The 26,298-nt window shown below is 39.6% G+C and overlaps 2 protein-coding genes across 9 annotated transcripts in view; both read right to left on the bottom strand.

The window, feature by feature from the left end:
• Window positions 1-456: 456 nt before the first annotated feature.
• The window catches only part of LOC132198155 (ankyrin repeat and fibronectin type-III domain-containing protein 1), a 75,865-nt gene continuing 50,023 nt past the window's right edge, over window positions 457-26,298 (bottom strand). For 3 of the 7 annotated variants that reach the window (XM_059621986.1, XM_059621985.1, XM_059621989.1), the window contains 15 exons: window positions 10,128-10,232; window positions 7,420-7,498; window positions 7,258-7,361; window positions 6,995-7,201; window positions 6,825-6,938; window positions 6,574-6,762; window positions 6,159-6,520; window positions 5,991-6,104; window positions 5,705-5,932; window positions 5,484-5,650; window positions 5,212-5,424; window positions 4,885-5,149; window positions 4,551-4,830; window positions 3,589-4,112; window positions 457-2,538 (listed from right to left, as the gene is read on the bottom strand). In XM_059621986.1, coding sequence (XP_059477969.1) covers window positions 2,203-2,538; window positions 3,589-4,112; window positions 4,551-4,830; window positions 4,885-5,149; window positions 5,212-5,424; window positions 5,484-5,650; window positions 5,705-5,932; window positions 5,991-6,104; window positions 6,159-6,520; window positions 6,574-6,762; window positions 6,825-6,938; window positions 6,995-7,201; window positions 7,258-7,361; window positions 7,420-7,498; window positions 10,128-10,232 — 3,287 coding nt within the window. In that variant the 3' untranslated portion in view covers window positions 457-2,202. Of the gene's footprint in view, window positions 2,539-3,350; window positions 3,407-3,588; window positions 4,113-4,550; window positions 4,831-4,884; window positions 5,150-5,211; window positions 5,425-5,483; window positions 5,651-5,704; window positions 5,933-5,990; window positions 6,105-6,158; window positions 6,521-6,573; window positions 6,763-6,824; window positions 6,939-6,994; window positions 7,202-7,257; window positions 7,362-7,419; window positions 7,499-10,127; window positions 10,233-11,061; window positions 11,144-15,826; window positions 16,383-21,481; window positions 21,644-26,298 lie in introns of those variants that run through there. The other 4 variants (XM_059621992.1, XM_059621988.1, XM_059621990.1 and 1 more) reach the window with 4 other exon arrangements.
• On the bottom strand, window positions 23,092-26,228 carry LOC132198156 (SET and MYND domain-containing protein 4-like). 2 transcript variants are annotated; one of them, XM_059621994.1, is made up of 5 exons: window positions 26,118-26,228; window positions 25,792-25,914; window positions 25,071-25,711; window positions 24,876-25,012; window positions 23,092-24,312 (listed from the first exon to the last, which is right to left on the bottom strand). In XM_059621994.1, the coding sequence occupies exons 2-5, from the start codon at window positions 25,830-25,832 to the stop codon at window positions 23,248-23,250; spliced, it is 1,884 nt and encodes a 627-aa protein (XP_059477977.1). In that variant the 5' UTR covers window positions 25,833-25,914; window positions 26,118-26,228; the 3' UTR covers window positions 23,092-23,247. The 2 variants fall into 2 exon arrangements, with proteins under 2 accessions (XP_059477977.1, XP_059477976.1); XM_059621993.1 differs by having other exon boundaries at window positions 25,071-25,716; window positions 25,791-25,914.

Raw genomic sequence — 26,298 nt, forward strand, 5'->3', positions numbered from 1 at the left:
AAAATTACTCAACAAAACAGATTGGAACGGATTTTATGGTTATAGCGTTTTTCATAATAAAAAAATCCATCCACATTTCTATCCTACACGTTTTAACGAACCTTAATTCTTTGATTTCTTTTTAAATTTTCATCATAAGAGTAAGATCCATTTTTTAATCTGTGAATAAAAAACGTTTACTTCTTATTTTAATTTTGCTTGGATTGCACAAGACAAAGGATTAAGCAGTTTTTGCAATTTAACCGGTCCATTTGCATGAATGGAGTCGTCAAATGAAATGTAACGCGATGATTTTTCCTCCGTGCTTGGCCGGTCGTTGTAATAAAAGAGCGCTTTTATTTGCCGAGTTTTTGTGTGTCTGCTTTTGCAACGCGCTTTTCAAGTGTTTGCCGAGTACTTTTTGCGGCGAAAATAAGTTCCGAGAGTGGGTTCGGAAGCGTAAAAAACAGTGCCGAGTCGAAATCAAATTTATTTTATTTCATCTGAGAGCTCCTGCAACAACAACATTGATACACAGACACAATTTCTTCTTCTTTTGTCACTTTTTGTTGCAACATCACATTGAACGTCGGGGAAATAAATTATTAATTTTTGAGTACACGTGTGTCTTTTCTGTAAACTTGGTGTTTGCTTCCCTTTCAGAAATCAACTCTCTCAGGGCAGATCTAAAATAAGCTCATATATGGGGGCCTCTTAAAAATAACTCTCTTTTGCTAAATCTCGCGCTTACACCCTAATGAGATGTCGTTTGTTTGTTTCAGCCGTTGATGATTTTTCCTCAATTTGTATATTTACAAGTCTCATGTAGGAACAACAATATATATATATAAACATTTATACTCTCTTAAATCTAGATAATCCAAATCACATCTTCCTTCAACAAGCCCATTGAGAAACATCGTAAGTAGTGGCAAGGGAGGTCCCAAAAGTTCTGGCCGCGTTTTTTTTCAGGTTGGCTCAGGCGCGCGGCAGAGCAATTCCGAGCTCCCTTTTTGTTCAATTCACATTCTTTTGGCGGGCAAAACAGCAAACGTGGGCGTTTACAAAGGACGATTACCTTGTTCGATTGTGTTTTGAGATGTACACACACATCTAGTTAACAGCAGTTGGAATAATTATCAGCAGTAATTCAAGGGCAAGCACACTTTCGCAAAGTACGATTCTGATTTGATAAAAAAAAATCAAAATTCCCGGAGATCGTGACGGATCTTTCCGATTCCTTGCTTATTTGAGGTGAAAAATTCCCAAAATTGAGCGGAGCTTGTGAAGTTTCCTTAAAAATAACAGATGTTTTTCTTTAGTCCAGGATCTATTGAGACACATTTTCTGAGATTAAGATTTCCAAAGATATATAATCTATGCAGGTCAAAAAGTGTCTTTAAAAAATGGCGTATTTCAATTTTTATATTAATTTGCCCAAACATGAGACCAACATCAATCGATAGGGAATTTATTAAGCCTTAAAACGCTCACCATTTTTCTTAAATTAGACGATTTTGGTGCCTAAAATTTCAATTGTTTCAACAATGGCCAATTTTTGGTCATTTTTTAATTATTTTTTAAACCTCAGCTCTCGTGGAAAACATTTTAGAGGAAAATGTTGAATATAAAATGTGCGCAAAATCAAATTTTCTACAGGTTTTGCAAGAATCAATTTTCTCTGAAATGTTTTCCAGATGAGCTAGAGCTGAAAAACCAGTAAAAAATTACAAAAATTGACCTCACTGTTTAAACAATTGAAATCCTAGGCGCCAAAAATTGTTTAATTCAAGCAAACTTGGAGAGTTTTGAAAGCTTACTAAATTTACTATCAACTGGCGTTAGTTTCATGTTCTTGCAAGAAATATAAAAAGTATTACAAAAAATACGCCACAATGTACAAAGGTACTTTTTCTACTACCAAGAGAAATCTTGATTCCTGGACTTTTTTCGCCAAAAACCGATACAAAATTAATCTCCAGGGACAAGTTTTTCACAATTTTTAATTTAATTTTTATATGGTCAAAGTAAGATTTTAAAAAGAGATTCGTTTCAACTGAAATTACTGATTCAGAATTGAGACTTTTCAAAAGTGTGCCGCTGCTTTACAATTTATAAGATAGGCCATCTATTTTTATTCCTAACACGAATAGAGTAACAGGTTTTCCTTTTAATATGAAAATTTTGATTTGGCGATGGAAATAAAGCAGGTTTCCTTCCGAGTCAGAGGTAGGCGGAGTGGCGCGAACTCTGCTCGATGGCCGCGAGCACGTCGTGCTTCATGCGCACGTAGAGGCGACCCTTGCGCCAGGGGTTCTGCAGGGCGAGGGGGCGGAAGTCGTCGCGCAGGCAGCGTTCGCGCGCCCCGATCACCGCCACCAGGCAGAACTGCTTGAGCTGCTCGCTGCCGTACACGGGCCCCGACCGCCCCTTCAGCACCACCGCCATGTTCAGCTGACGCACCACCAGGTCGACGACCTCGCGCGCCGTCGTCCGCGCCGTCACGTGCAGCTTCAGACTCGTCCCGCTCGCCAGACCCGTCTCGTACGCCGTGAACACCTGCCCAAGTCAACAACACAAACAAACTTTATCAGTCAAAATTATATAAAAAGCTGAAGAAAAAAACTAACTTAATTGCAAAATACCTGTTAGTTTTCTAATTAAAATTTTTTGAAAGATTTGACCCATAATATATAACTTCAAGATAAATATTTCGTTTAACTTTTAAACTTAAAAAATATAGTTTGAAAATTTCAGAGAAGGTCACGAATAGAATCAACTATTATTAGAAATTTTCAGAAATTTAAGAAAGTGAAAACTAGGGTATCATTTTGAAGGGCGCGCAAAATAAAATCTATCTGTACCAATATTGAAACTCCATGAAATGAAACTTTTCAAACCCTTTAATCTTAATTGTTATTTTTTTTTATAAACTTTTAGTCCCAGTTCTTATTAACTTTTCAATTTCAACTCTCAACCCACCTAAAATAAAACAAAACACACTATATTGATCTACATTAGTTTCTAAAACCTTTGGCACCTTTTCGCTTCATATAATATGTACAGTTTCTAAAGGTTGGCCGCGCTTGTTATAATACAAACTGCACACAAAAGGACAGAAAAGTTTGAGATGAGCACATTGGGACTAATGGGGGGGGGGGGAAGCAGGCTACATTGACACACCGAGGGGTTGCAATATATGAATTTTATGCTCTAGAGTGAAAAATTGAATCAATTTTTGTTTTTCCTAGTGAAAAGTTTTGACTGCTGCTGGGGGAATAAAATGGAAAACACAAAAAAGAGAGCTAAGTAGGGAGTACGTACACAACACAGAGCGTCACACTTTGACATTGATATATAATTGTACGTACAAGATTGGGAAAAGAAATCTGCACTCAATTTAGTCAGAATCCTCATCATCAGTTGGCTAAAAGATGAATCAATCATTATAAGACTGGAGTTTGAATGTTGCGATTGGTATTATTTGTTAAGAGTGGAGAAACTTATTAAGAAGTTTCAGGGAGATTTTTGCCTAGAATTCAAATTTTTGAAAAGAAAATGAGAAAGTCTCCCTGAAAGAAAATATCATTTAAATAAAATTATCCCGACCTGGAGGATGGCTGCGTTTGGGATGGGCTGCGAAAGTTCCGCGTCGGACTCGAGGTCGTGCTCGGACTTGGCGTCCTCCTCGGCGGACGAGGACTGGAGGGAGGCGGCGGAGGCGGCGGCGGGGGCGGGCGGCGGCACCAGCGAGGAGCGCGGGGTGCTGAGGAGGCCCGAGCCCGAGGAGACGGACGAGGCGGACGAGGAGGTGCGGCGGCCGCTGGCCTGCTGCGGCAGGGTCGAGTCGCTCTGGCTGTGGCCGCTGGACCGCAGCTTGGCCATGGCCGAGGGCACGCTCGACTTGCGCCGGCTCTTGTGCAGCTGGTCGTCCGACCGGGACGGGGGCAGCCGCCCTGGCGACGACCCTGAGCTCACCGACCCTGAGCTGGGCGACGTGGACTTGGGCGGCGGGAAGAGGGCGCCGTTGGCCGCCGGCGGACTCGAGGCCGACGTCCGCAGAAGGCCGTCGTCGCGCTTCGAGTGGTGCAGGTGCTGCTCGCTGCGGCTCATGTGCTCACCTCCGCGCGGAGCTGCAACAAAAAACAAAGTTATTTTTTAGTCTCAAAGGAGAATTTTCTGTTGATTCACTTTCGGTCGCTACCTCGTCTACCTCATGCATGGATTTGCCCAAGAAATTAGCCATTTTAAATAGATGGTATAAATCTGAAAGTTTTGAGTTCATTTTAATTAAAGTTCCCCAATTTACTGGAGTAGAATAAGCAATACAAAAATAATCACGCTATACTTACAATTATTGCTAAAATCGAAAAAATTTTTGAACAAGTTTTTTTCTTTTTGCGTCATTCAGAATTAAAGAATTCAATTATTAATAATTTAAACTGTCTGTTGATTATTATTTTACTCCTATTTCTTTTCAATCAATGAGAATAAAATCAGCCAATTTTTCTGGGAAAAAATAATTTCCCCGATTTAAATGTAAGTATTTGTTAATTTGGAAGTTGTCTGACCTAGGAGGACCGGTGGTGGGGGCCAAGAGCCTCTGCTGCCGGTGGGGTGGGAGGGCGGCTGCAAGTTGTGTTGCGTGCTCCTGTTTGAGCCGGGCGAGTTGAGCATGGTGGGCAGCAGCGCCTTCATGGGCACCCCACCCAGGTTGTTCCTGTCCCTGGCAAAGGTCAGCAGGTCCATGATCCACCTGGCGCCCTTCCAGGTGGCGTTCACCCTGGTCTGCAGCTCCTGCAACTTGTTCAGCCGCTCCTTGGCCGAGTTGATCTCTGCCGTCGAAAAGGCCTGAAAAATTTCAGTCAGCAAAAAATAAGGGTGGAATCTTTTTCAGGGACGGACCTCTCGGTGAGTGTGCTGGGCCAGGGTGGTGTCCGTCTCGAGGATGGAGCTGAGGCGCGCGTAGCGGTTCATCAGGTCTCTTTGGTAGGTGCTCAGGTGGGCCATCTCGAAGGCCTGCACCGGCAGCAGCAGCAGGTCCTCCCTCCGCAGCAGAGGGTCCTCCTTGTCCTTGGTGCCGGGGACGGCGCAAACCGCCTCCGCAGAAGGGACCATCACGATAAAGGACACGTCCGAGGACACCTCGATCACTTCCGCTTCGTAAAGTCTGTGAAAAAGTTTTGGATTTTAATTTAAATTGTTTAAAAAAACAAAAATTAAAGTTCGGACCTGTGGCTGAGAACGTCCTCAGGGGACACCTCCATGTAGTTGAGGAGGCGCTTGGACGTGGCGGCCACGAGCCTCACAAACGCCTTCTGCTGCTCCGAAGGCTCCTCTTCCTCCCCATTGTCCAGCTCAGTCTTTCCCTCTGTGTCTTCGTCGTTATCCTCCCTGTCCTTTTTATGGCGGGCGCTCAAACTCCTCAGCCACTCCCACTCCTCTCTGCAATTTGTGCCATTTTTCATAATAAATTACAAACAAATAACAAAAAATTCACTTACGAGCAAACGTGTGGATTGTCCCGGACCTTGCAGTGCGGCAAAACGTTGGGCGCCCGGTTGGAAACCAAAATCTGGATCAGGTCGACTGAGCTCCTCAGCTTCAGGTAGCCCAGGTAGAGACCCCTGCCCAGTTTGGTGCCGCTCAACTGGTTGTACTGGATGATTTCCTTTGGTAAGGCAAAATTTAGTCATTGAAATAAATTTTAAAGGAAAAAACTGACAGGAATGGAGGCCATGAGGGTGTCACCTGCGGCAGGGGCTTCGTCAGGGGTGCTCTGGGCGGTGGGAAGTCTTCTCTGGATCTTGCTCAGGGACAGCCACCTGGCGTTCAGCACCGAAACGCTCTTGGGCGACCTGACGTTGGCCACTGTGCAGAGGACCAAGGTGCCGTCAGAATCGCGCAGAGGCTTCGGGTGAAGGTGTCCCAGGTCCTGCATGCTCAGGGCAGTCTGCAAATGAAAAGGTTCAGTTTGAAGGAGGAAAAGAGAAGGGTGAAAGTAAAGGTACCTGCATTTGACTAGCGGCCTGCAGCAGCTTGACCCTGAAGTGCACGGCCGACGAGCTCAGACTTTTCTCCATGTCCTGCTTCAGGGACTTGACGTCGTCCCAGGTGCACGCCACCTTCCGGTTTAAAATGAGTTGCGAAAGGTTTAAAAAGCGAAAAGCATTTTATACCTTCATCAGCCAGTGGAAATCAGGGTGGATGCAACTGGGGTAGGTCTCGTCGACCTCGATGACCGGCAGAAAGTCCTCGTTGGTCACCAGCACCCTGTCCTCGAAGTACAGCAGGCAGGCCAGGTACACGCCCCTCTTCAGGTTCTTCTGGAATTTGGAGGCGGCGGTGAACAGTTGCTTGATGGTCTTGGACTTTCTCTGGTTCTTCCGCTGCGGAATCGGCGTCTCTCCGGGCGAGTTCTCGATGGCCCTGAGTTCGGAAGCGCTCTCAGGACGCGCCGACTTGGTCTGCACGAAAAGGTCGTCCAGGGCGTGCACCCTGCCGGTGTAGCGCGGCTTCCGCAACTCCGAATCCCTCCAGCCTTGCGATAAATCCAATTTTATAAAATGAAAATTAAAACAAAAATAAACTCACTGGACGGAATGACCGAGAGGGGCACCGAGCACCTGGAAGGCCCGTAGCCGAAGATGTTTCCGCAGAAGACCCTGAAGAAGTAGCGGCGACCCTGAAGAAGGTCGGTCACCTGCTCCTCCACCGCCCTGGCGTCCTTGATGATTTTCTCGCCCGCCAGTAGGCTGAAATCTGAGCTCGTACTCCATTGCACTGACAATGAGACAAAAACCGTTAATTTTAATGGCAATTTTAAAATTCTGTTGAAATAATACATTTGAATTTGGTGCAAATGCTGATGTCCTGGAAGTCGGGCTCCTGGAACCTGACGTTGACCGAGGTGGTCCCTGTGACGTCCACGGCCACCATGGACGGCTCGTCCGGCGGACCTTTTGATAAAATCGAATCAGAAAAGAGGAAATAATGGAGGAGGAGAAAATCTCACGAGATTGCTCGAAGCCGAGCAGCATTTTCTTGAGGCCGCGCACCCTGCGCTCCCACAGGGCCCGCTGCTTCTCCGAGGCGCCGCCCACGCCCTGAGTCTCGTTTCCTGCCTCGGCGGCCGGCGCCGCGGTCGCCATTTCCTGCAGACGCGCCTCCGCGTCCCTCACCAGCTTTTCCAAGTGCTCGCCCAAACTCTCCCTCGTCTCATCTTGAATAAAATTTTTTCAAATTATTTCAGACAAATCGTGTAAAAGAAAAACTAACAAAGTCCTCCTTCCTGGGCGCCGAAGGCCATCAGCATTTTGGTCATGGGCCGGCTGTTGAAAAGGACGGCCACGTCCAGCGGCGACAAACCGTCGTTGCTGATGCTGAAGAGAAAAGCGAAATTAATTTCTGATGGAAAGGTTCAAAAAGGGGCAAACTCACTTGTTGACGTCGATGTCCGTGGACTCGAGAATTGTCCTCGCCTTGTCCACTTGGCCATTCTCAATGGCGCCGTAAAGGGCTGCAAGAAAAAAAAGGTTTGGGGTTAGAATGGGCTTCAAAAAGCTATTGTTTGACTAAGAATTCTTTTGTTTCAATAAAAAGGGAAATTAAATAATTTTTTATTCCTTTGAAGACAGCATTTTTTTCTCATTGTGTGTAATTCATAAAATTGGTTCTTATGGCAGCCCTTTTTATAATGATTGGATTTTTCTCTGTTGTAAGACGCAAAATAAAAAATACTGGCGTTGCAAAAATCAAAACGCTTTAGGCGATCAATGATTTTGATGTGAGGCCAATTCTTGCAGTTTTTGCAATTCTTTGATCACCTGTCTGAACCAATGTCGATTTTTCCAATGCCAGTATTTCTTATTTTGCACATATTACGACCGATAAAATAAATTTTATTGAGAATTACAGAATTGATGAATTTGAGTGGGGCTAAATCAGTCCACAGATTAAACAGAGATTGTTATTTTTTTCTCATTTTTCCACGTTAAGCAAATATTGTGGGCATTTCGCGCGGCATTGTGGTTTTCATTACGCTTAATAAGGAGAGAAAGTTTTGTGCCGAGCGAGCGAGTTTTGCATTTCGCCGATTCCATCTTACAATGGGACGCATAATTTCTTTTTGCAAATAATAATGAGCTAATTCGACTCTTCTTGACCCGTTCAGCTTTATTCTTTTCGTTATTTTTACTCGATTGCACTTGAGCTGATATGTGTGGGGTCGAGAACGGGCGCTTATCACGCAAGGAAAAGGAAACTCGCATAGAGAGAGGATGTGACAATCGTGTTTATTTCCATTACCACAGAGTTTTCTGTTTCGTTTTTTCTTCCATGCAAGAGACTCAAAGTCCGCTGGCGCAAGAAACAATTGCGGCGAAAGTATAAAGAACGAAAAGAGTTTCTCTTTAATTATAGAGCCAAAGTTTGCGTTCATAATTCATGACATCATATTTGGATCGGCCGCGTTGATTGACAGACTCTGGCCTCTGCACGAGTCTGTCTGTCAAAACAGTTTTTTGCACTAAAGGGAACTTTTTTTTGTATCTCAAACCAAGATTAAATTTAAAATATAGAACTGATTGGAATTTATTTTTGGATTTATTTTTGCAAGGTCGAATCGTTTGACCGACGAATGCGCCAATTATGGATGCTTGACCGTCAATCAATGAAATCACAAGCGCAGGTGCGCCGCAATAATTATATGCACGTGCGAGATGCAAAGTGACTTCGTTGGTTTCCGACAAGGGCAGCCTTTGTTGTTTTCTCGCGGCTCAGATTGATCCAGTTGCAAACTAGGCCTGCTCACTTTGGAACGATATTCTTCATTGACCAAGTATTGATTTAAAAAAATCAAGATTACTCGTCTTCCAATGAGAAGAATTTTTGTTTGAAATTCAATTGTATTATATATTTTAATAAATATTTGTATCAAATTTTACTTATTTTTTTCATTTATATTTTAGCTGATAATCCATATTTTGCCATTATTATTAAATTTGTATCATTTTAAATATATTCTAGCTCCAGCTTTTTATTGTTTGAGTCAACATTGAAATATGCCTGAACTTCGAAATTACCGATTTCAAAACTTATAAATAACAATGGATGTAATTTATCCAGCAGACTAATTGACCTATAATAAAATTATCAATGACGCCAGAGTAAAAGTGGCATCTGACGACACTTGAGAACTTTGACGTTCTCTGCAACTTTGCAAACCGCGCGAGGCAGGATGTGTTGAGTCATTTTTAGCTTCGGTGTTAATTATGCAAAAATTGCGATGGTCGATTATTAACTAGGACGTTTTACGATTTGTTTGGCGCCGAACAAGTTTCTCGTCCTCCCTTCAAACCCACGTTGTAATCAAGGGGCCAAATCTGACAAAGGGTTGACGAGGAAAACGCAGGAAGTGTTACTTGATTAATTTTGCAGCAGGAAAAGCGGCGGCTTCTTGGAACTTGAGTTTGATTTTGGCAAGCTTTTCCTTATTTGAATAAACCAAATGATTTTGATTTCGATCATTTTGATCAAATCCTCAACAAAAATACGTAAAAAAAATCAAGATATTGCATAAAACTTTCGCTCATAAATTTTCACATGGTGATGAATAAATATATATAAAAAACAGCCAAATTTGTCTGGAAATGAAACCCATAATTCTTGTAATTTATTTTATTAATTTTAATAAAATAATAATTGAAAAAGAAGCTAAAAACGAATTATTTATTTATTTATTTTTTTTGTAATTTTGAAAGCATAAAAAATAAAAGGAAATCATTTACTTTCTCAAAATAATTTATCATTTTCAGGGCTTTTTATTAATTTTAATATTGCTTTCATGCGATAAAAGTCGCTAAGAAAATTAGAAATGAAGTAAAAACGAGTCTTAAAAGAAGTTTCTAATTGCATAATTTTTGAAAGGAATTTTTACGACGGCCCCTCAATGAGTGTCCGTTTCTTTCAAGAACCGATAAAGGTTTCGCAATTAACGCGAGTCATAAAATAATTTGTGCGTAAAATGCGACGCACAGAAAACAATATAATAATAATGGCTTTACGGCTTTGAAGAATTTGTGGCAAATATGTAAAGGTTGGGCCTTTCTCGTGACCCGCGTCGCAAATGCCAAAAGATTGTGTCTTACCGTGGAGGTGGATGTTGATGCGGTTGAGCTTGTCGAGGCGCTTCTTGCCCACCTTGGAAAGGGCCAGTCCGTCCACCAGCAACTCCATGCCGGTGCGCGGCCGCTCTGCAACATTTGACAATCGCAACGTCAATGTCGGCACGAAATATTTCTTTGTCATTTCGCAGCCGAGACGGAGATAATTTGCGGCAAACACTCCGGATGAACATGCGTCCCCGGAAGTTGCTTTCTACGTCTTTGGAATTTTCTGCACAAAAGGGAATTTTCTTGCCCTTGCATTTTAAATTGGAAATGTTAACATTCTTAAATTTATTGGTTTCCTGGTCGACGTGTGATTCACAGGATTTTAAATTCTAAAAATTGATTGTAATTCTAATAAATTTTGAAATTATGCAAATTTGAAGTTGAAATGGTCGAAAATCGGACTTAATTACAATTCAGGATGCTAAACACTGATTATTTTGGACTTTTCTGATTGTTCTTTGATTTCAAAATCGATTGAAAACCTGCAGATTTTTCAATCTGACGCAACATGAAATGTTTTTATTTCACATTAACTAATTGTCTCAAGTTTTTGCATCACTTTTTGTACAGTTGAAAATTTTCAATGCAAATAATAAAATAAGATAAAAAGTTTAAAATTTGATTGTTAAAAACTTCCACTGATATTTAACGAACCGAAAGATGAATTTCCAACGTTTTTCAGCCAAATATGTAAACTTTTGTTATTAATATTTACACTCAAACAATTTAAATGAGTAAACTTTACGATTTCAGGAGTAATTCGAATGAAAAATTTACTAATCAGAGCGCAAAATTTGTGTGCAAAAAGCGACGCAATTTCCCTGGCCAGCTGTTGATGGAGAAATCAAAACAATCTTTTCACGTGTCATTGAAATGACGCAGAGACGCGGAATTGAAAAAATATTTTTACCGTCGTCGCAAACTAAAACTTTCTCGTGGTGGTGGTGGTGTTGGTGGTGAAAAGGGTGGAAACGCATGCTGGCGACCTGGTTCGGGCATCACTGTCGACCACCGACTGGCCGCATGTGGACCCTGAGCAAGCGCGCGTCAGAGACCCACGTGAGTCGTCGTGTTTGGTCTCGCGTTAGCGGCCCTTTTAAAATAATTCACACGCTAAACAGCACCCATTACACCTGCCAGCTAATTCTTCCGCGGAGCTAGGAAAAAAAACTCGGCTAGACTGAGCAAACAGGAACTGCACTCGCGTCATTTCCAAATAAACAAAGCCATGATCAAAAATAAATCAAAACTATAATTTAGAAGAATATTTAAGATTAAAAATAAATATAAATCAAAAGCAATTTCCGATTTCTTTAGAACAAAATTAATTTAAAAACTAGCTTTAATGAGTCCAGCAATGTCAAGGACAAAAAAGTACACTGTAACTAGAAAATCTCAATTTGACATGGATAATCCATCGTTCGTTGATTGTGACGACTCAGAGAGGTTTTATCCATGTCCGAAAAATCTGGCTTTGAAACGGTTCATCCATGTCATTTTGCGTTTCTGCGAGTTAAAAAAGATCGAGCTAGAGGGCTCATAATTTGACGAAAAAATAAATAATTTTCGCATCCCTGCCCACTTCCGTCGCCATCTGGCGTATGCCCCCCTCACCCCCGACACACCCGCGCCCTTACAAAGTGCCCACAACCCTTTGATACCATCTCCATCAGCTGGTTTCGAACCCGGGTCCTCACGCATGTCAGCCAGAGCCTGTAACCACTAGACCATTAGCAATTATCCAGTGGGCCGCGATTTTTATCAATATATTCCAAATATTTTTTCATTGGCCCCAAATGGAAATGACTACACATTTTATTCAAAGTTCTCGTCGTGATTGACGTTAACGATGGTAATTTCAGTGGATAATTAAATTAATGATTATTTTCAATAATAAATTTTTTCTTTGCAACCAAAGGGCGCCGGCCGATCGTCTTTTTGCCTTGTCTCGCAAATAACCAAAATTGCGTCCTCATGCCGATGCTAAATATTTTTGTATCATAAATAGTTTTGCAGAAATTTAGACAATTTAGGTAACTAATATTGCTAAATTTTTAACAAAAAAAAGGAATATTGCAAATTTAGCGAGCAAGTCATTTGAATCAACACTCGATAATTAATATTTATGAAATTATTTCATTTATTATAAGTTCATAGTGAAGTTGGCTCCATGGTCATCATTGACATATATCTTTTGAAAATCAGACTTAAGTAATGACACCATCACATTGCCAACTTCACTCGGCAACTGCCAGTCGGCGTCGGCAGTCGAACATTTTGTTTTGAGTGAACGCAAAATTGTGAGTGCGGCCGGAGCATCAAAATGTGATTTATTCGTTCATTGACAATGAATCTTGGTCATGTGGTGTGCAAAATTTTGGCGTAAAATTGGTGAACTGCTATTCGGGCTACATTATTCATGGGTTCAAGACCGAGGGCGGCTCCAAGTCCGAAATCGCGACGCCCGACCAAAAGCATCGGAGACCATGTGCGCGCGAGAATGTAAGTTTTTATTCGGCTTTTAATTAATTTTTTGTTTTAATAACTTTGTAATTTCCTACGCGTGAATAAATTTTCAATCGGTAAAAATAATTTCAAATTTTTCTGTTAGATTTAATGACAGAAGTTTCCAGTTAACACATAAATTATTTTTAAGAAATAAATTTTTAACAATATTATAATTTTCCGGCCGCTTTCGTAAAAATCAGTACATATTTCCATTTACTAAACAATTGAACTTTTTTTATTTGAAGTTGATTTAGAGGAGAGAAACATAATTAAATTTGTCTAACTCTAAATTGCCGAGAACAAAATCGGGCCCAACTCGGTCAAATATAATCCCTATTTTATTTCAATAATTTTCACAAATAAACATAACAATTAATGGCAGTCCAGCATTATTATCTAAGAAAGCCGGTATTTTGGAATTCACGCAATGCTCAGGCTTAAATTTGCTCATTTATTATAATTACATTCACTGTTCTGTCCATTTCTTTTGTTTACTTTTTCTGTAACACGGTCTTTGTATTTTGATTGGCTGACAGATCACGTGACCACAGCGCCAAGGCCGCCAAGTTTGAATTTTCAAGTTTTGTGCCCTGACACGAATTATCCATGTCACTAAGCGATGCCTAGAATCTCTCCAAGCAATTTTTCCTCTTTCCATCTCGTTTTGCGATGTTTTTCCCGTGTCAAGGGGCTCAGACATGCTTTACCCATCGCTCAATGAGATCATATAATTACAGTGTACCTTTAAAATTTATCCTATTTTCTAAATATCGCAGTACTTATTCTATACCTTGTACAAATATGGGACTAAAACCATTCGATAGATAATTTTACAAGTTTTAAAAACCTCACAAAGTTTGTTCAAATTAAGTACATTTTGGTGCCATAAATTTCAATTCTGTAAATAGAGATAAAAAATAAGCATTTTTTTATCGGTTTTTCGTCTCTACCGCTTGAAGAAGACATTTTAAAGAAAAATGTTTCATACAAAAGTTGTAGGAAATTTAATACCGCACGTTTTTTGTAATTTACTTTTTCTTCTAAAACGAATAGGCAAAGCGCTGGGAAAGCAGCAAGGTTGAGAAATGTGGTGCTCAAAATCATGTGAAAGTATCAGACCAAAAACCAGATATTAATTCCTTCCAGCCATTTAATTTTGAGCGGCAAAAAGGAAATGTTTTAAGCAATTCCATTTAAAGCTCATTAAATATCAGTATGTGGATGAAAAGTGGTAAATTTTAATAAGATATAATATCAAAATTTGAAATAATATTCAAAATTTCGTCATCAGGTTTGCTTTAAATTTGTCAAAATGAAACTCATTGATTTGTGTAATCGCTGCCGCGGCATAATAAGCGCTGATCACACAAATTGCCAAACTAATCCCGACAGATTTTGCGCACACGCGTCGAGGGATTATAAAACAATAACCATTTGCAACGTAATCGGTATTAAATTTATAGGTCAGCCGCAGACAATAATTATTTGGGCGTTGAGCAACTCCTGCAGAAGTTTTGCATTCGCCATTTGCATATTCAAAAGCCTACGCGATTTTGCAGAAGAAATGTTTTGATTCGGGAAATAAATATGTCAAGGGAGAGTTTAATTCCGAAACGATTTTGCTTCCAAAAAAGGCGAAACTTGCAGCGAGAGCGAATGATTAAGGCCGCCGCTTTTGTGTCCAATTATTCAATCAAATACGCAGCACGTGCGCGCGACTTCCATAAACGTTGCAAATCTAACGAGAGCAAATCGAGCTCAATGAAAAGTTGGATTCAATTTATGCTCCACAGCTCGCCTTGATGTTCATTGCATTGTAAAGGACGATCTTAATTTCAGTTTCAAAAATGTAATTATTACACTTAATTTTGGAGTTTTATAATCACAACAAAATAATTTGAAGGTAAATATTTGGGCAAAAATTTATTTCTTAAAAAAAAAAATCAATTATTTTTTGCTCAATCCTGTGACTTTTAAAATAACATTTTATTTTTTTAATTATTTACAAGCCACATTTTTACTTGGAAAACTTGTGAATTGTTCATTGCTTTTCTTTGAAGGAGCTTTTTCCAGTTCTTCTTCTTCTGAAAAGCCCGAGAGTGGAAAAATGCGATCACGCCACGTGACTCAAATCACCGCCAGCAGCGAAATCTTCTATAAACTTGTCTTTCTTTTTTAATATAAAATAAAATAGTGTTTTGCTCCTTTTACGGGAAAGCGCTGCGGGAAAATTATATATATTTTTCTTTCCCGATGCAATAAATAATCAAGCGCTTAATTGTGAGGCGAGTTGATCGATTCACAGCAGTGACCTTCGACCTGCAAAAACGATCATGTCTGACCTTAATCCGAGCGTAGGTCGTGTCAGAAAACGCGCGCTGCACAAGTAGAAAGATTCTTTCATGCAAATCAATCGGGTGAAAGAAACTTCTTTTCGAAAAGGATCAAATCACGAGCACGAATTGAAAAGGCGCTCTCAAATTATTTTATTGTGTTAAATTGCTCTTTTGTGTAGAAAGTTTTACAATTTATGCTGAGGAATTTCCACAGCGTTCAAGGTTCCGAGCAATGCAACAATTCAGGAGTGAAATGTAAAGCAAACAAAAGTTTTTCTGGAATTTTATAACATTGCTGGGGAAAATTAAATTCTGGTGAAAAAGTTATTTCTGAAAAAATTGGTGATAATTTACTTCAACATTCGGGAGGAGAAATCTGTGAATTTTAGCAATTATTTAATTTTTCATGGACAAACGTTTAAAAACAAAAAATTGTTCCAAGAATGCGATGATTTAAGAGTTTCACAAATTAATTTATTAGTTGTAAAAAATACTTCGTTAATAAAAAAAAACTATTAAAAAGAAGTTTTAAAAGTTGATCTGCAAAAATGAAATCTTCAAAGTTTAGAAGCTTTTGTTTTTCTGATAAAAAAAAATTATAAAAAACGAATAAATAAATTACAATATTGTCCTTCAGATGAATTTTACGGATGGAGTACTTTAATTATTATAATTACCAACAATATTTGATTGAATACTTGATTAATTCTCTAGAAAGTAGGAATTTTTTATTTTAAACAACCCTTCCTTTCAATTTTAATACATGGAGAAGAATAAAAATTATTCTTCTTGATAATTTCATTTCATCGCAATTAATTGTTTGAAGTGAACCTTTGGCGTTGGGCATGGAGCCTCTGCGGTGCCTCGTGAGGGTGGCGAAGGCGAGGTGGCCGACCTTGTGGGGGGCGGGGGTGAGCGGCACGGGGCTGTACTCGAACTCGAAGTCCTCGGGCTCCTCGGCGACCACGGGGAAGGGCAGCGAGGACAGGTCGGGGTGGCTCTTGTGCACCGTCGGCACCGACTTGACCATCTCGGACACGACCAGGTGGTGCTCGGGCTGGGGGTGGTACAGGTGGTGCAGGTGCTTGGCCGTCCACCTGGCCGGCGCCATCAGCCGCACACTCATGCGCGCCGCCGACCGCCGCCGCTCCTCCCCCCCAGGGACCCCAGGGTGCTGCCGCTGCTCCACCTCCATCCCTTAATTCACCCCGTCGCACCACCAAACGTTCTCCGCAATTTCAATTCAACACCGACAACACCGAACAACGCTCGTCGCTAAACTACTTTTGTACTTGCTGCAGCCGCGGCCGATCGCGTGGTCAATGCGAATGCTGCTGCCATCCGTCCCCACCACCACCACCGAGATCTGAACAAGAGAGGCGCAAAAACACCACACCAGTTTCATACATTTTTAGAGGTTTTTGCTTCATTAAAATCACAATCCAACATATGCGATTGTTTGCGCTGAATATCCTTGATATTAATTTTTTTAATAATCGTTAGAAAGTGTTTTATTTCTGTTAATATTGGTTCAGATATGTTTTTTTTTTCAAAACTAAAATATTAGTTTATCCAATAATCTCTTAAAAATCAACACCAACGGCAACACACTGAACATGATTTCGCTGTTTGGAAGACAAAAATTAATTGTCTGAAAACAGAAATCACAATCTGTTTTGGAAAAATTGAGATTTCAAAATAAAATGGAAATTTGGACATTATTACAATTTGTTTTCCGAGAATTTGTTTTCTTGGTCAGTAACCGAAATCCCTCAGATAATCTCATTTTTCCTCCTTCAAAAGAGTATATCAAAAAGCAAAAGTTCTCATAATAATAATTTATATAGAATCTGAAATTTTTGCGCCAAAAACTTGTCTGATTTGAGCAAATTTGGTGATTTGGTTATTAAGCTCATTAAATTTTCCGTAATTCATTCTACTCTCATTTCATTTCTGTTCAAGCAATGTTAGATAATAGTTAGTTTTTAAATACAGGCACAAAAAAATGCCGCTTATTTCATCCTTTTTCAATAAATAAAAAGTAAGAAAAAAATATCACCAAATATGTGCTGAATAAATCATCAGGCCTAAAAATTTCAACTAAGACCGTTTCCTACTTTCACTATAATTTCATTTCAGATCAAGAAATTTGTGCAAATAATTATAATATTATAATTTAGATTTTGAAGCTCTTCTTGATCAAAAAACTGACTTAGAGAAAATCAAATGACTCTACTTGACCTTTTTAAATTTTCTGTTCGTATTTGAGGTATTGTGATAGTAATAATTTTTTGCTATCTACAAGTTTTTTGCTTGAATTGATTTTGAATAACATTGTGCGTCTCTTTGCGCCTCTCTCCTTTCAATCTCGGCATATCCGCCACTACTGCGGACAACAAAGAGTGGCAAGTCGTCGATCGGTGCAGCAAGAGGAGGAGTGAGAAAAAATTCGGTGCACAGAACTTATTGCGATGCAGCTTTCGTGTTTGGCGATTCGCCATGCGGAAAGAAGGGCCTTGAATTGGAAAGAATCGGATCGACTCGTTGTGGAGATTTTTGTGCACGCGATGCAACGACCTCTTCGCATATCACGAGCGACATAAAACAAATCAATCGCTTTCGGCCTGATTGAAACACTGAACTACTTTCTTCAATCGGAACTCGTAAAAACAACTGCAAATAAATGTTGTAAAGGTTGAATTATAATTTTTGAGACGAGAGTTGCAATAATTTATAACAAGCATCTGATTATTGGCCGCGGTAAAAACAAAGAATATCAAAGCACGCGTCATAAGCAAAAAGGGAATTAATGACGACAATTAATCAAACATAATAAAACTTGTTCAAGGTTGAGAAACTAAGCAATGACGCCCTCTGGCGTGAACAAGAATGAACAAGCAGGATAATCATTAGAATTAATTAAATTGGTGAAAATAATTAACTCGTGTCATTAAAATATTCTAATTTGAATTTTGAAATAAAAAAGTTGTGTCTCTTTTTTTTACCTTATTTATTGAAAGAAAGAAAATCATTACGACTGTTTATTTTGGTAGCAAATATTTTCTCAAGAAGAAAGTTAAATTAAAAAATGGCATAAAATTTTTTATACAAAATCAAAAATACTTTTTCCGCAAATTAATTATTAAGAATTTACAGTCTTTCTTTGTTGAAAGAATTTTTTAAATTTTGATGCAGCTCGATTGCGTGTTGCAGAGAAGATGATTATGCGGCTTGTCTGTTGACGCAATAAAAACATGAGAAGACTTAAAAGGCGCGAGAACAATTAGAGAAACACGCGGCTCAGCCATGATCGAAGCATGGTCTGATGCTAATTGCTCGCCGAATCACGCATTTAATTAAATATCAAACCATTTGATAACGATATAAATTTCTGATGGCGTGGGAAACTTTTAAACTCGCAGCGCCAATCAATTTCGGCTCAACAATGGAACCGTTTTATTTCGGAATTGTGCGAAAACAAGCACGTGAGAATTGCCATTTTTTTTATGAGTAAAAAAAGGCGGATCGAGTGCGTGAGAGACGCGGTTTAGGCCTGAAACCTGAAACTGCGTCAGTGTCACTCGGCTATGGAGCATTAGCTGAAATGTGACCTCTCGTGGTGGCTGTCATAGATTTCCATGCAAAAGTCAAACCAGTTTCGCAACGACGTGATTCATTGGAGCAAACAACTTTTTTATAATGAAAAATGTGGACATTTTCTAATATTGCAAAATGAAAGAAATTGAAATTTACAATTTTTTTATGTAGCACTAAAAAAAAACAAAAAGTTTCAACAGGGGATTTAATTATATTAAAAATTTCAATATCATCATCAATAAAATTAAATGTAAATTATTAAACTGTGAATCAAAATTTTTTCAAAAGAAAAAACAACATTAAATATTTGGTAGAAATTGAAAAAAAAAGTATATTTTGTAAAAAAATTGACGAATTTGAATTACAATTGATTTTAGTTTAAATTTAAAAAGTTTTTCATGAAAAATAAAATTTTTGTTGGGCCTAAATAAAAATATAAAAAATGCATTTGTCCTTGCAATTTTAAAACTTGAATCGAATCTTTCAGATCAAATTATTGATTAGTTTAAAAAGGCGCGACGAGCTGGAATGGTCGCGGCTGCAAATGGGTTGGCCTCGCGCGGCGTCAAAGGCCAAGTGGAATCGAATCACGTCCCAACTCACATGCCTCGATTAACAATTTGCTTCTTGTCTTTACAAATCGTCCGGTTAATTTCTCTGCACAGGCCATAAAGTAATACAAAACTAATTGCGAGCGTGCTTCTGATTCCTCAAAACTCAATATTGGGCTCAAGGGCTGCTGCGGTCGTTTGGGGTCAAAACGAGGAGGCGCTAACGTACCACGGGCGCATCCTGTCTTGCGGTCCGACCGACCGACACAATGGAAACAGGTTTGCCGCCTGCAAAAAGCCCATAAACAAGCTCTGGTCCATCGCGCAAAAGGACCCCAGAGCACCACATTCAATTAAAAACTTATTTCAATTTTTGGATGCAACTTTTAAAATGAACTGGGCAAAAGGAGGAGAGTAAATTTTAAACATTGAATTACTAGATTTACTAAATTATTAGGTCCATGATTTTAATGAAATTTAAAATTATTGGTTTATGAAAAACGCCGACATTTTTTTATGCAAATTAACTAAATTCTGAAAAATTTCATGCTTTTATTATAATATTGTACTTAAGTTCAAGCTTCTTTTCTAAAATTTTTGTTTTAAGTGACTTCATGATTTCCATAAATATTTGCACATATTTTTCATCCCAATTTTAATTTCAATATTTACAAAAAAATTTCCTTCTCCGGTTCGACAGTTCAAAATAAATACATTAGCTCGAAGATAAATCGCGGAAACGCTTCTTTGCATTGCAACGTCTTTCTTTCTTTCTCCCTCGCTCCAGTTATACTCGTGTGTGCATTAAAATGAGAATCGCATTTACGAATCTGTGCCCGGCGGCGCAATCGGTCGATGCAGAGCGATAAGGGTTTTTGGCACAACCAGAGCGCTCGCTGCAGAGAGCAAAAAAGAATTGCTCTTTCAATGGCTATTCAAAGCGGCGTATCTGCACACTGACGCAATCGGCATGACACAGATTTTTTTCTCTCTCTCCATTAATTTCGAACGCCCCGATCGCCCCAGACGCCGTGTTGTTGTTTTTTCCGTCTCGTGTCCTTTCATTACACAATCATTCTTCGTAAAACTTCCAAATATTAATAGAAAAAAATACGATGCCATAAGTTAAAAAAAAAGATATAAAAAGTATTTTGCAAATTTCTTAGACATTTTTTTGAGATCATTGTTGTTTATTTGAAGCAAATTTAATAATATAAAAATGAGGAAGAAATTATCTTTATGGTTGAAAAAATAAGAATTTGGTGGTAACTTTTTCGTTCCTTATTTAGCGAATTAATTAAAGTTATAATTAGTTTTCTTACAGAGGAAATTTCTTTTTTGTTATCAGAGAAAGGAAAGAGATAAGAAATTGTTTTTTTTCCTTACAAAGGTCACGGAATTATTACGCACTTTTTGTTCAAATTAAATTAAGCGCTCGAAACAAGAAAGTCCGTAAATAGCGCAGCCAGTTTTCTGCTAAAGCGGTTCTCTGCACATTTTCCATTTTAATCGCGCGATAATCTGCGAAATAATATCGCAGCAGCTTAAAAGGAATCTGGGACAAACGAGTGGGTTTTCTTAATCACTAATGAAACTCGGCGCGGTACCGCACGATCTTCTGCACTTTCCGATTTATTGCCTCAAAGACTTTCAAATTGATTTATTTTCCCGGTTCAAATGCAAATAAATTGGCTGAGGGAAAAAATATATGAAGAGGCTTTTTATGTAGGTTAAGTTGGCGAGATCAATCATCGCGGTCGGTTGGCGCGACAACAAAACGTGCAGAGATTGATTTTTTTTTAATCTGCAAGTCTCACGACCCGCAATTGAAAATTAGGCGCAGTGAGAAATCGAGATCAGCTCGTGTGAATTAAAATTTTGAACATTCCTCAAAATTTTAATTGAAAAAAACTCCATTTTCTTCCCATAATAATTAAATAATTAATTTTTTATAATTTCAGCTTAAATTTTTAAATCTATTCCGTTTTCATTTTTTATTATTAATTTTTATAAATTTCAACTTAAATTTCTTAAATCATTTCCGGTTTAATTTTTGTTTTTAAATTCCTCTGCGTTTGGAGGAAGAAGCGGTCCGGCTCGAAAGGCCCGTTATTAATTGGATCGCATCACTTTGCATGCCGCGCCGCCGATCTCCGCCCTTAATGCTGCAATTGGCATTCCACGAGTCGCCTCTGCGCAATCCCGAGTCGCAAAAAATTAATTAATCCGCAGCCGGCGTGAAATTGGAAAAAAAGAGTTTTGTGTCCCTAGGAGGGAAATCTGTCTGGACTGCGGCCAACGGTGTCGCTGCTCGGAACTCCTCGCTTTCGGGACGTACCTTCGGAGATCAGGGCATTGTTCTTGAGGGCCGTCCTCCTCATGGCGACGCCGGCAAGCCCATCCTGCTGGCGATTCGTGTCCAAGGGCGGCGAAATTGTGCCAAAACGACTCGCGCGAGACGCACCTGTTTTGAAAACAAATTCGACTGCTTCGCTTGCTTTGCTCCTTTGGCAGGCAGAGCGAGCAAGGAGAGGCGGCCGAGGAGGGGAGGCTCGCGCAGGTATCGCGCTCTAGCCTCAAATCCAGGCCTCGCTCAGGCGGCGATTCGTGCCCCCCCCCCCCTCCCTTCACGGTCAAGGGCGATTACGCTCCTCTCCTTCCTTCCTTCTTATCCTTTGTAAATAAAGAAAGAAAAGAGAGACGCGAGCGAGGGCCCGTCGTTTTTTGCTGCTGCACACAATTTGTTTACTCTTCACTCCGCCACCACAGAGCAGGTCTTTCAGATTTAATTGTGCATATAGAAATTAAAATTTTTTTCTTCAACTCGCGGTCTGTGTTTGTTCTGTTCATGATTTCAAGTAAATTTTAGTTTTTAGGAAAAAATTAATTATTTTCTAATTAATTGTATTCAAAATGTAAACGACTGCGGCATAAACAAGAAGTAAAGAAAATATTATTATAATTTGATAAATGCAGATTCGAGACAAGAAAAATATATAAAAAAAATAGTTCATGATCCTAGTCATGATCAGGGTATTGCCGTTTGTCGAAATTTTTTATTTTTAAAAGTGGGATAATTAAATTTTTTTGGAAACATAAATCCGAATCTGTTTTGAAAAATTTTAAATTTTGGCATTTTAATTGGTTTTTAGAGCATTGGTTTTCTCGCTCAGTTGCGGAATCCACAATTTTTTTTTTTTTTTTTTTTTTTTAAATTTCATCTATTGATTGATTTTTTTTACAGAAAAAATTTATATTATTTTTATAATTGTCTATGGCATAGGGACATTTTAAGACAATAATTATAAATGCAAGAATCATGCTTGGAATCAGTTTAATTTAGCGCTAGATGAAGTAAAAAGCGGTAAAAAGTCGCAGGCGTATATTATGCATCAGGCGCACAATAGTAGAGGTGCAACGCAGCCAATTTTAATTATTCTTTACTCTCAACATATTATCTCAATTCTGCTGATTATTTTAAAGTAATTTCAGAAAAGCTCGTTTCAATTTTAAAAATAAAAGAGCCACTTAAATACATTTTTTCATAATGTTAATAATTAAATTACCAAAAAATACATCTTGTTAAATTATTATTTTTTTTTTGCATGTTATTCTCATTTTCAATACTGGCGAGAAGAGTAATAAATTTTTTTAATCAAAGAAAATATCCAGAACAGTCAAGTTGCTGCCAACAATATAACGAAGTGAAAAAACTTGCAAATATCCACATAACTTTGCAAAACAAAAACTAAAATCACACAAAAAATTTACAACTCAAATTAGTTCTCAATGTTATATAGCATTGATTCTAATTGCTGCGGGAAATGTAAATTTTATTCAAGTGAAATTTTTCATAATTTTAGCAATTTATGTTGAAATTGATAAGCTTATTGGATTGAGGTGATATAATGTATTAAAAATTATGAATTTAAACAAAAATAACTGGACTTGAAGGTTTTCATTACGTTTTATTGGCAGATAAGCAGAAATTGTTCGTACAAATAAACCCTATTAACAATTTTAATTATTTCTCCGTCAATTTCAGTTTCATTATAAAATCAAAATAACTTGACAAGTCTCACCTTGTTGATCAACAGCTTGAAGTTATTCAACATTCTTAAAGACAAGGCAGTGGTCAAGGTCAGGCAAGGCAACAGTGTTGTTGCCTTCGACATACCTCTTCGTTGTGGTGGGAAAGTGAAGTCCCAGCAGCTCGAGGATGTAGTTGCACTGGACATCATCTCTCCTGTTTCCCACGTACAACTCGAGGATTCTGTTGCACAAGTCCAGTTTTTCAGGGGTGCACCAGTTCAGAGAATGCTTCTCGGTAGTATTAAGCAAAGCCCAAAACTCCTTCAGCAGTCCACTCGTGAAATACTTGGGATTCTTCTCGATGAAGTCATGGACGAGAGGATGGTTCTCCGACAGAGGCCAATCCTCGCTGCAAGGCCTGCATTTGATGCACTTAAAGTTTGGCCCGTAGCAATCCATGAAATGCGCCTGTCTTGCGGCTTTGGGGAAGGCACTGTAGGAGAGGGAGGCGATGAAGAAAATCCTTTCGCCGGCCTCGATGGGCCGCAGGGCTTTGACCACGCTGGTCTTCAGGTAGGAGCAAATCACGGCGTTTGCTTCGCACCCTCTGGGCACGGACCTGAGTCTGGGGTAGAAGCCTTGGCCGACAATTTCCCCCTTGCCGATGAGTTTGTCCTTTTTGCGCTCCAGCACCACGTCACGAATGAGTCCGGTGTAAGTGAGGACGATGGGCATGGCCCTCCTGAGGAACTCGCGCAGACTGGCCTTCTTGTCCTTGTCGAGGCCGTCGATGCTCTCCACAACCATCTCGACTGTTTCTGCTTCATTGGCACTATTGTGGGCGACAATTTCTGTTTCAATCGGTCCCGCCTGCAAGTTCAAGAAGTCTTTGAGTTCAGGGGAGGCGTCGCTCGAGACTTGGCCATTGACGAGCGCCCCAGCACAGTTATCCACTCCAAAAACTGCCAGCATCTCCAGGGCCTGGTTGGACCCACCGATGACTTCGTGAATATTGTTTTTGTTGCCCTCTCTGCTGGCCACACGCATCTTGTTGAAAATCTTTCTGGCCGGGGCACACACCACTTTGTGGTGCTTCTGCCAGGCTTCATCTGCACACTCCTGGCTGCAGTACAACACCTAGAAAAATATGTATAATTAAAATAATACATTATATTATAAAATTTTATTTATTTTAGATGCATGCAAAGGCCATGCAAGAGTAAGTAATAGTCCAGATTAGGAGATTTTGGCGCAATTTTGAACATATAAATGCATAAAATTTCTTTCAATCAATGTCGGTGCAAAATTTCCACTCAAATTTTTTCTGCGTAAAAAGATCCATATTATTAAAAAATGTATTTTCAAGTTAAGCTGTTCAATGGCTTTTTGTTTACAGGAAAATAATGAAAACATTAGAATATTTAGAATGATCACAAGAAAAAATAAAGGAAATATGCATTTTAAAACTGGATGATAGTCAATAACCATTTTCTGACCTTTGTTAATGCAAATAATAATGACAAGAGGCTTGAGTTATTCAAGAAACGATCATTATTTCTTTCTAAACTTTCTTTTGGCACCAAAAACTTTTTTTAATCTATATATCTTTTATAGTAAGGGAAATGAGTTCAAAAATGACGAATGAAGGAAATTTAAAACTCATTCTCCCCATTTAAATATAAATGTTTTAGAGAAATTACCAGCAAGCAGGTTGAGCAAGGCTGCAGATTGAGGCACTGTTTGAAGCACTCTGAGCAATGGATCCAGCTGGGCTCGAGGCTTGTGATCATGGACGAGTTGATGTAAAACAAAGGGTCCTCGACGACCAGGACGTCACCTGCAAAAATTTCCAATTTATATTTTAAACATACAGCAAACAACAAAAAATTTCAAACCTAAGTTGATCCTCCTCTTGGCAACCAGACTGTTGTCCTCCTCGATGGTGAGAGCGTCCGACACTCGTGGGTCTTCAGGGTTTGGTCCGTAGCTCAAAGGAGGCGGCGGCAGGTACTCGACCCTGATGCGAGGCATCACAGGCTTGTGGTCCTCTTCAAATCCCTTCCTCAGACCTTCCATGCACTTTTCCTTGGCCTCAGGTTTGATCTCCAGTTTGTCAATGATCTGCCCGATGGTTTTCATCTCCTCCTCGGCCTCACCCATCCGACCCAGGGCCTTCTTGGCCTGAGCGATTTGCAGGTGCAAGCGGGTGGCAAACTTTTCAGGGCAGTTGTTTTTCAAGGCGAGTTGGGCGTCGCTGATGGACTCTTGGTAAAAGCCCAGGGTCAAGAGGACGTGACTGCGCTTCAGGTAGACCTGGCCACGCAGCTCGCTGCAGGCGGCAGGTGACATCATCAGGCTCTTGTTGTACGAAACGATGGCGCTCCAATAGTTGCTCTTCTTCAGCAGAACATCGCCCGATGTCATCAGCTGGTCAGGGTCGCTCCGGAGAACGAGCGGCGAAAAGATGTCGATCTTTTCTTCCACAGTCATGCCTTCAAAACGCTTCTGCAAACCACCAATAATGGTAGGCATTGCGCTGCCCCGGCAGAAATAATATATGTTGGAAAAGGAAACACGTGAATGCCAAGCAATCCATAAAATCAAACAAATTCTTACACCACTCGATCAACAGCGGAAGAATTGGATGCCGCCGTCATTTTTGCTACAATAAATCCTTGATGATCTCTTTACACGCAGGAATATCGCGCACAATCAGCCACGGGCGGGATGCAGTAAAACCTGCAGAAGTGAGAAAATCGGAGAATTTTCTAGGTTTAGTGACATGAAATATTTAAAACAGTCAGCAGCAATTTCCGAAAAGTTTATATGAATTTTTCGCAAAATACTTGAGGAATAATTCGAATTTTTCACGTCAAATTCACTAATCCATCCTAAATTTGCACACTTGACGCTTCTTAACTAACTTTTAAGTGATGCCTTACCGATAAATGATCAATTTGCGATTCAAACCGCAGAGAAAACAACGAAATTTCGCGAGAGAACGAGGCACCACGCCATCAGAATTTTCTCGACGCTCCGGCGTTGGCTCCGGCCATGATATGATGACGCAAAAACAAAAGATGTGCGAAAAGGAGAAGAAATTCGCGAGAGCAACGAATTAAA

Source organism: Neocloeon triangulifer, unplaced genomic scaffold (genome assembly GCF_031216515.1).
Source record: "Neocloeon triangulifer isolate White Clay Creek 2 clone unplaced genomic scaffold, ASM3121651v1 ptg000012l, whole genome shotgun sequence".
Classification (NCBI taxonomy): domain Eukaryota; kingdom Metazoa; phylum Arthropoda; class Insecta; order Ephemeroptera; family Baetidae; genus Neocloeon; species Neocloeon triangulifer.

Bases quoted from the DNA above. Each gene is read 5' to 3' on its own strand.
- LOC132198156 (XM_059621993.1), bottom strand. From the start codon at position 25,832: ATGACGGCGGCATCCAATTCTTCCGCTGTTGATCGAGTGGTG. The intron at 25,013-25,070 runs GTTTGAAATTTT...AAATTTTTGCAG, and splicing joins CAAGAGGAGGATCAACTTAG to GTGACGTCCTGGTCGTCGAG. The intron at 24,313-24,875 runs GTAATTTCTCTA...ATATTTTTCTAG, and splicing joins CTTGCTCAACCTGCTTGCTG to GTGTTGTACTGCAGCCAGGA.